The 9,149-nt window shown below is 48.0% G+C and overlaps 1 protein-coding gene across 1 annotated transcript in view; it reads right to left on the bottom strand.

The window, feature by feature from the left end:
- Positions 1-7,859: 7,859 nt before the first annotated feature.
- Positions 7,860-9,149, bottom strand: part of LOC307240650 (IQ motif and SEC7 domain-containing protein 1-like) — a gene marked incomplete at both ends in the record, with an annotated part of 30,450 nt that continues 29,160 nt past the window's right edge. Inside the window, one exon of the mRNA XM_080014489.1 lies at positions 7,860-9,134. Coding sequence (XP_079870615.1) covers positions 7,860-9,134 — 1,275 coding nt within the window. The remainder of the gene's footprint in view (positions 9,135-9,149) is intronic.

The following is a 9,149-nucleotide window of genomic DNA, read 5'->3' as shown; positions in this document are numbered from 1 at the left end:
CTTCCGCTTCCGCTTAATATAATATAATATAATATAATATAATATAATATAATATAATATAATATAATATAATACAATATAATATAATATAATATAATTTAATATAATATAATTCGATTAAATAAAATACAATATAATATAATATAATGGCGCCGACTAAAAGGCAGGTGGATGAGGTGGAGGTGGCAGAGTTGAGGATGTGGAGGTTTTCATTGGGAGGGACAAGGACGAACAGGATGAAGAAGGAGGACGTTAGAGGAGCAGCTCAGGTTGGACAGTTTGGTGGAGAAGTGAGAGGCCAGACTGAGATGGTTTCGACACGTGTGGAGGAAAGATGAGAGTTACATTGGGAGAAGGAGGCTGAGGGTGGAGCTGCCAGGCAAGAGGAAAAGAGGAAGCCAAAGAGACGCTTGATGGAGGTGCTGAGGGAGGACATGCAGGCGGGTGGTGTCAGGGAGGAGGATGCGCAGAACACAAGGTGTTGGAGGCAGATGATCCGCTGTGGTGACCCCTAACGGGAGTAGCCCGAGGAAAAGGAAGAAAAATAATATAACATAATATAATTTTAAATAATATAGTATAATATAATATAATATAATATAATATAATATAATATAATATAATATAATAAAATATAATATAATATAAGGTTGAGGTCTAGTTGGAACAGGGACGTTTCAGACATCTTGTTGCCTGAGTTTGATCAATATCAATGTGCAGTTGGGGAAAAAATAAGTGAAAAACGGTCGTAAAATTTACTGTAAGTATAAAAACGTTGAGACGATTTAATTTGGTTGAGGGGCGGGGCGGTTTGTGACATCATCATCCAAATTTATATAAGTCCAAGCTTTGTCTCTTGCAACTGATTGACATCCAGCGACCTGCGCCCTGTGGCCTGCAAAACATTAACAAGACATCTTGAGCCGACGCTGCGTTTAAGGGAAACTTGGAAAACTGTAACTCGTGCTGCGTTTTACAAAACTCCAAAAACTGCAGTCGGACACAGAAGACGTTTCCGCACTGCAGGAAGTTCTAAGAACCTTTCAAGGAACCGTCCCTTTCTTTTGTGTTGATTTACGGAGGCTTGGAAAACTTCAATACATACGAAATATAAATTAATCTCCTCTGAATTTGTCAAGCTTAAACTGTCAGAACAGAACAAGACACGAACATAGTTGGGGTCTCGTTAGAACCGGGACGCCGCAAACATCTCGTGGTTCAACTTTCATCCAAATCAATCCACATATAGAGCAAAATGAGTGAAAAACTGACGACATTCGATTTAAAGAAGCCAAATGTTTCTGCGTCACCGAGATGCCAACGTTCAAAGCAAAAGGATTGAGATGAGATTTAAATTGAGACCCTTTATGACATCATCTTATTATTTACTATAAATGAAATTTACATTCAGACGCTTTAAGACATCATATTTTTTACGATAAATGTGCAGGTTCTGGTTCTGAATGTCCATTTGCACCGGGTGCAGTGTACAGTGTAGTCTCTGTCACCCTGTAGATTAGAGATTACAAACTAGTGTGTGTGTGTGTGTGTGTGTGTGTGTGTGTGTGTATGTGTGTGTGTGTGTGTGTGTGTGTGTGTGTGTGTGTGTGTTCATGTACCTTCTGACCTGGTTGATGTGTGTGGGATGTTGGATTGATATTTAATCTCTTTGGTCTTTTTCTAAATGAAGACATTTCATTTAGATATAACCCTGAGTTAGAAGCAGCGTTTTAGTCCTCATTACTTAAAAACATGAATCCACAGAAAGTCATCACCACGTGGAGCCGAGTCTCCACCCGACTGTGAGAATGAATGATGCCTTCATCTACTAGGAACGCGTCGGAAAACTAGAAGCCGTGAAGTTGTATTTAGTCACAGAAAGACGTCAACGTTTTTGGGATTTCATGGAAACGTAACCTCTCTGAATTGTAATCCACAGGAAGGCGTGGCCAATGAAATGACGTCACTTTGCTTCCCCTCGTAAGCCTCCAGACAGACACACACACAGACAGATAGATAGACAGATGGACAGATGGACAGACAGACAGACAGATAGACTGATAGACAGACACACAGACAGATCGATAAACAGATAGATAGATAGATAGATAGATAGATAGATAGATAGATAGATAGATAGATAGATAGATAAACAGATAGATAGATAGATAGATAGATAGATAGATAGATAGATAGATAGATAGATAGATAGATAGATAGTGTCTGGAACAGGACAATCACGGAACCCACAGAGATGGTGAAGGTCTCGTTGGAACCAAGGCGTTTCAGACATCTTCTGGTGCAAGTTTTCACACGATCTACATTTGTCGCAGGAATTAATGAAAAACTGTTGAGAATTTACCGGAAGTTGAAGAACGTTGGAACGAGTTGTGCCGTGTAGACCTGCTTGCTTCCAGAAAAGTGTAACTTGTGGTGCATTTCACAGAACAGAAACAGAAAACTGTAATACATACCTAACACAACTGTAGCAGTTCCACCTGCCACACCCAAGGGGCCTCAGACAAAGACAATGCACCCGAAAACACACCTGTTTATTGTAGAGCGTGGGCGTGGTGTAACAAGTCCGGAGCAGATGGACACAAGTCATGACAAGGGCTCCTCTCCTGAGTGTGTGAGTGGGGATGGGGGTTTTAGCTGTTGCTCGTTGATTGGTCTAACGAGCAACAGGTGTACAGCCACCCTGATCCTGGGCCCAATTACCTAGACCCAGGACAGGTGCGGCTGCTCAAACCCCCCCATCCCCACACCCCAATGACTAAACCGGGTTCTTGCATTGCTGCCTGCAGCTATATTTTTATTGTTATTGTTCGAATTATTATTAATTTTATTCTGATTTTGGGTCTATAACTGTCAGGAACAGAACAACTGCTCCAGCTACGTACACGGTTGAGGTGTCGTTTAAACCAGAACTGCTCCGACAACTTGTGGTTCAAGTTTAATCTAAATCCATCCCCATTGGGAGCAGGAATGAGTGAAAAACCGACTTAATTTGACTGGAAGTAGCCGAACGTGCATCCCCCACACGGCAAGGTTGTAAAACTTGAAGCGTTGTAATTCATTTTAGAAGTAACACTGATGTAAAGAGGAGCGACAGCACGGACTGGGCTGCGTTCCATGGGAACCCCATGTATTGCTGCCTGCAGCTATATTTATTATTATTATTATTATGATAATTATGTATTGTAATATTTCTTACTACATCAGAGAGAGAAACAAGACATTTCGTTTCAATAACATGAACAGATTTTTATATCATAAGAGCAATGAATATTTTCCACTTATTCCATATCTCTGCATTTTCAAAAGCAAAAAAAGTACAAGTAATATATTTTTTAATATATATATACACAGCTAAATCATTTTCATACATAATTGATAAAATAATGTGGTCTCTTTTGACATGTATTGACACGGTACCGGTACAGTTTTACACAGACTAGTTCAGTCGGTTTTCTCTACAGTATTCACAGGAACTCCGCTGCCACCGAGGAGCAGGAACACCAAATTACTGTTGTAGCTTCAGGAAGGACCCGGGTCGGGCTCCAGGGGTTATTATGTACAGATACACATCTTTATATAACCCTGTGTCATGACAGTTTGCTAAATGCAAACCATCCACGGACCCCGGTCCCTCCGAGTCCACACAGGAGGATGGTTATGTACATTCATGTCTATAGTACAGCTTCATTCAGTGCAGATACTGTAATAACACTGCAATAACACCACATGCAAACTGATACGGGACAGCGAGGGCGGAGCTGCTGGATGCGGGCGGAGCCGGGTGGAGCCTGTGAAGACCTTCTAGAGGGGGGAAGGTTCCTCATGCCCACTCTGAGGAGCTCTTTGTTGTTTGAAGTGTGTTTAGGTAGTTTAGATTGGGGATAAAAGGCAATGGGTCAGGGTCAGGTGTGTGTGTGTGTGTGTGTGTGTTTGGGTCTGTGTGTGTGTGTGTGTGTTTGGGTCTGTGTGTGTGTGTATATGTGTGCGTGTGTGTTAGGGTTAGGTTTGGGTGGGTGGGGGTGTAATTTGTGTACGAGTGTGTTTGAGGAAATGTAAGGATATTTAAAATAATGTGTGCAAACACTATTTTCATAGTTGGGCAGAGAGGAAGGAAATACGTAAATAACATATCGTACGTTCACAGCAGGACTGTGTGTGCGTGTGTGTGCGTGTGTGTGCGTGTGTGTGTATGTGTGTGTGTGTGTGTGTGTGTATGTGTGTGTGTTGGGGGGGCGGGGTCCTCGAGGCACTGAACATCCTCAATCACCTTTTGTGTGCAAAACCACAAAACTTTATCAACAAAATAAACTTTACAAGTCTCTGTTGGGAGTGTGCAGCTCATGCGTGCATGCATGCGCAGGTGCGTGTCATTATTCGGTCATATCAAAAAATATTAGAAACACGTCGTTAGTAAAAGAAAGTCCCATTTTTCTGTCTTTAAAACACTGTTTAAAATTCCCAAACGTGTTACGTCTTTGTTACTTTTTTCCGATGCAAAATCCCCCGGAATCCCAAAGAATAGAAATCAATTCAAACTCGAGCAACATAGAGAAAAATTAATGAAAACTGCAAAGTAACAATACAAAACAGGCTGTAAAGTACGTAGTAATGTTAATAGAAGCCGTCACACGACAATATTGATAGTAATATCAGTAACACACTGGAAAAAGTACAAGGTCTCCATGGCAACTCAGGCGAGGTCTCCATGGAACCCAAGGAAGGTCCGGAGAAACCGGAGGTGGAAAACTCCAGGTTCAGAAAGTAAAAATCCTGTTTCCATGTTTTTGCTGCAGCCGTAGTTGGCTCTAAGTGACTCTCAATCCTGGAGTGGAATTTCACTTCCTGAACGCAGATTTTCCAACCCTGCCGAAAAACTCCAAGAAACATCCGACAAGCAGATGTTCTCAGCGGATCCGTTTGGGGGACGACTTTCGATCATGGAGCCACAAAAACCAGCCAGGAGGCCTCGGGGGCCGCTTCCGAGCAGACCCTGGGCCGAGGCCAGACCCGCCAAACAGAGAATCTACTGAACAGGTGACGTAGCATCTCCAGCTACGTCCTTCACATCACGGAGCTGAACTCTGATTGGAAAACTCTCAGCAGCTCGGACGGAGCGGCTTGGACCTGTTGGAGGAGGCCTCTGGCTGCAGGACATCTGGAGCGTCAGGTGTCCAAACACCTCCACAGGTTGGTCACAGGGCTGGTAGAGCAGTGAATGCGGCTGGCAAACGGTGTACTGAGAGTACGATCCCGCCCCTGGAGTCTGGTCCAGATCTAGTAGCGGCTTGGAAGGATGAGGTCACTGAGAAGGAAGTACCAAGGGGGGAGGTGGAGGAGTTCTATCCCAGAGGTTTCCAGAGGGTCCTGCATCCCAGACGGAAGCAGAAGTCAATTGAGAGAAGATCTCAGCAGAGGAACCTTCCATTGAGAAGCAACCTGTCGCAGGGTTCTCCCGTTTACTCTCTCCTGCTCATTTGGACCCATCACACCACCTTCAAGTCTGGAGCGGATTCCCTTTCCATTGTTGTTGATGATCATCCAAATCGGATATGATGCGATATTAGAATTATAAAGATTACTCTGAAGACCATCTGTGTCTTCTCCAAACACTAATATGGCGTCAATGGTTTGACTGGCTGGTAAGTTCCTCCTCTGGTTAACAAACCATCACTTTGAAGTCCCATCATGAGCATATAGTTGTCAGACAAAATGGTGGTAGTGACTGGTGCATTCTGGGATAAATACGCCACAGAAAGGCCACTTTATCCAAAGTTAAAATCAGCCAAATGTGGCCTGGTTTGGATCGTTTGGCGAGTGGTTTTGATCAAAAGGTTTGACAGAGACCTAAAATCGATACTCCCCAGAACGTCACGCTCTCTGCGTGGACCAGGAGGTCTAGATATCCCAGCATGCACTTTGTTTGGCACCATCCAGTAGTAACACCAAGGGTACAAACACACAGCCAAATATTTCATATACAACATGTAGGAACGTCAACATGTATTATATATTGTGACAACTACAGGCTTATATTTCAGCTATAATAGTGTTATTTAAGGTAAAGTAGAGGGGCTGGGACTCACAACGTTTTTATAAATTATGAAATAAATGTCCCTTCTCATCAATATTTTATCAAATAAAGTGTAAAATTTTAGCATCAATTCAAACACCCGATACCCTGTTTTCATTCTCTGGACCCAAAGTGGCCGTACAGCATTTCCAGATTCATGAAATGAGCTTTTCAACCCGACGGTGACACTTGTAAAAAGATGTAAACGGTTTGACCTCGTGGAAAAATATGAAGTAAATAAACTTGTATTATTTTTGTTAAAGTTGTGACATGAATGTTCAAAAACATGGAACCAAACAGAAAGGAGAAACCTTCAAACTCTCACGGCCAAAGTGACGTTGGATCAAAGCTTTAAATCAAAACAATACTGTCAGATAACGGCCGCATTCCTGATGTATTTCAAAGGTCACATCCTTCTAAACAGAACAAAACACGGATTGTCCCTTCAAGGACACCATACAAAGTGTACATACACGCTAGATGCATTAGCATCTAAAACTATCGTTAAGTAGAGACTCGTCAGGCACTGATCCCCTTGCATCTGGTCCCTAAACCTTGAACCTTGAACCATAAACCAAGTCCACTCATGGACCGACGCCTGGTCCTTGAGCCAAGTTCATACAAACAAGATGGGGGAACTGTAGAGACATCCTGTCGTCCTGCTAGCAGCTAGCTCCATCGCCATCCCATAAACCAAGGAGCTTAGAAGGAAGAGTTGAAGGAAGGGTCGAAGGGTTGAAGGAAGGGTTGAAGGGAGGGTCGAAGGGTTGAAGGGAGGGTTGAAGGGAGGGTCGAAGGGTCGAAGGGAGGGTCGAAGGGTCGAAGGGAGGGTTGAAGGGAGGGTTGAAGGGTTGAAGGAAGGGTCGAAGGAGGGGTCGAAGGGTTGAAGGAAGGGTTGAAGGGAGGGTTGAAGGTTTGAAGGAAGGGTTGAAGGGTTGAAGGAAGGGTTGAAGGAAGGGTTGAATGGTTGAAGGAAGGGTTGAAGGGAGGGTTGAATGGTTGAAGGAAGGGTTGAAGGGAGGGTTGAAGGGTTGAAGGGTTGAAGGAAGGGTCGAAGGTTTAAAGGAAGGGTTGAAGGGTTGAAGGAAGGGTCGAAGGGTTGAAGGAAGGGTTGAAGGGAGGGTTGAAGGAAGGGTTGAAGGGTTGAAGGAAGGGTTGAAGGAAGAGTTGAAGGAAGGGTTGAAGGGAGGGTTGAAGGAAGGGTTGAAGGGTTGAAGGAAGGGTTGAAGGGAGGGTTGAATGGTTGAAGGAAGGGTTGAAGGGTTGAAGGAAGGGTTGAAGGGTTGAAGGAAGGGTTGAAGGGAGGGTTGAATGGTTGAAGGAAGGGTTGAAGGGTTGAAGGAAGGGTTGAAGGGTTGAAGGAAGGGTTGAAGGGAGGGTTGAATGGTTGAAGGAAGGGTTGAAGGGAGGGTTGAAGGGTTGAAGGAAGGGTTGAAGGGAGGGTTGAAGGGTTGAAGGGGCGAAGGAAACTACGTTGTGACGCCAGGAGGCTTAACATGTCGATGTACTGAAACCAACAGCTCCCTCAGTGTCTCTCAGGGCTGTCTGTCTGTCTGTCTGTCTCTCTTATTATTGGTCCGTCATTCTTCCATCAGTACGTCTGTCCGGTTGTCCATCTACCTGCGGGGGAAGTGGATGTGGAAGTAGCACAGACTCAGTAGGTTCCTCCTCCCTGAGTTCCACCCCCCCCTCCTCACCACGACCCCCCCTTTCCTGCTCCGCCGCACCACCCCCCCTGGGTGGGGGTGCCGCACCACCCCCTGCCTGCTCACACCACCGTGCTGATGCGGCTGACGGGCTTGGACTTGGGCCCGCCCCCTCCCTGCCCCGAGGCCCCGCCGCCGGGCCCCGGGTGGGGGGAGGAGGCTGGGGGAGGTAAGGGCGAGTGCGGCGGGGGCGGGGGGATGGCGGAGAGCGGCGGATACTGGGGGACGAAGCCTTGCGGCGGGGGGGGGGTCTGGGTGACGAGTCGCGCCGACGGGGTCAGTGGCGGGGGCGGCGCGGAGAACAGGAAGTGGGGCGAGGGTGAGGGCGAGGGGGAGGGGCTTATCGGGGAGTGGGAGTGCGTGTGGGCGTGCATGTGGGCAAGGGGGTGGGGCTGCGAGTGCGAGACGGTCAGCGGCAGCTTGGCCCCGCCCACCGGCCGAGCGCCGCCCCCACTGTGAGTGTGGTAGAGTGCGTGCGGTGTAGGCGGGGCCAGGGGGGAATGTGGCGAAAGAGGGGGGGGGGTGCTGAACCCAGAGCCCAGGCCGCTGTAGCGAGCGTGTGGCCCCGCCCCCTGCTGGCTGTGCCCCGCCCCCTGCTGGCTGTGACAGGAAGCGTGTGGCCCTGCTGCCTGCTGGCTGAGACAGGAAGCGTGTGGCCCCGCCCCTTGCTGACTGTGACAGGAAGCGTGTGGCCCTGCGCCCTGCTGGCTGAGACAGGCAGCGTATCCCGTACCCTGCCCTTGGCGCCGTGAGACGGAAACCCTGTGCGAGAGGCCGGTATGCTGCGGAAGGTTCTGGAGCTGGTAGCGGTGGTGGTGATGATACGGCGGAGGCGGAGCCTGCTGCCCAGTAACCCCGCCTCCACTGCTCCCGTGGCAGTACTGAGCGTGCAGTGCCTGCAGCTTGGACGGCCCAGCCCCTCCGGCTGAATCGGCTGGTCCGTGGTTGGCCGAGGGGGAGGAGGGCGTGGCGACGGGCGGCGGGGGGGCGGGGTAGTGGGGCGGGGACGCGATCATAAGGGGACTGGGGGGGCCCGGCGGAGTCGATGACATCATCATCAGGGGACCAGGAACCTTCCCCCTCCGGCTGCCAAAGAAGTTCCCCAGGAAGTTCACCCCACCTCCTGCGACTCCCCCAGCTCCGCTCACGCCACTGGAGCCTCCCGCCTGGTTGTGACAGAGCCCCGGCCCACCGCCCACCCCTGTACCGGGGCTCTGAGGAGGGCGATGCGGCCGGTAGGCTGCGGGAGATGGAGGGTCCATCATGGAGCTGTAGGGGAGACCTCCGGCAGGATGGGGGCACGGCTGGTGGGAGCGGGGACTGCTAATAATGGAACCCTGAGAGCAGAGGAA

Source organism: Zeus faber (genome assembly GCF_960531495.2).
Source record: "Zeus faber genome assembly, chromosome: 15".
NCBI lineage: Eukaryota > Metazoa > Chordata > Actinopteri > Zeiformes > Zeidae > Zeus > Zeus faber.
This window is presented reverse-complemented; position numbering and strand designations above follow the sequence as displayed.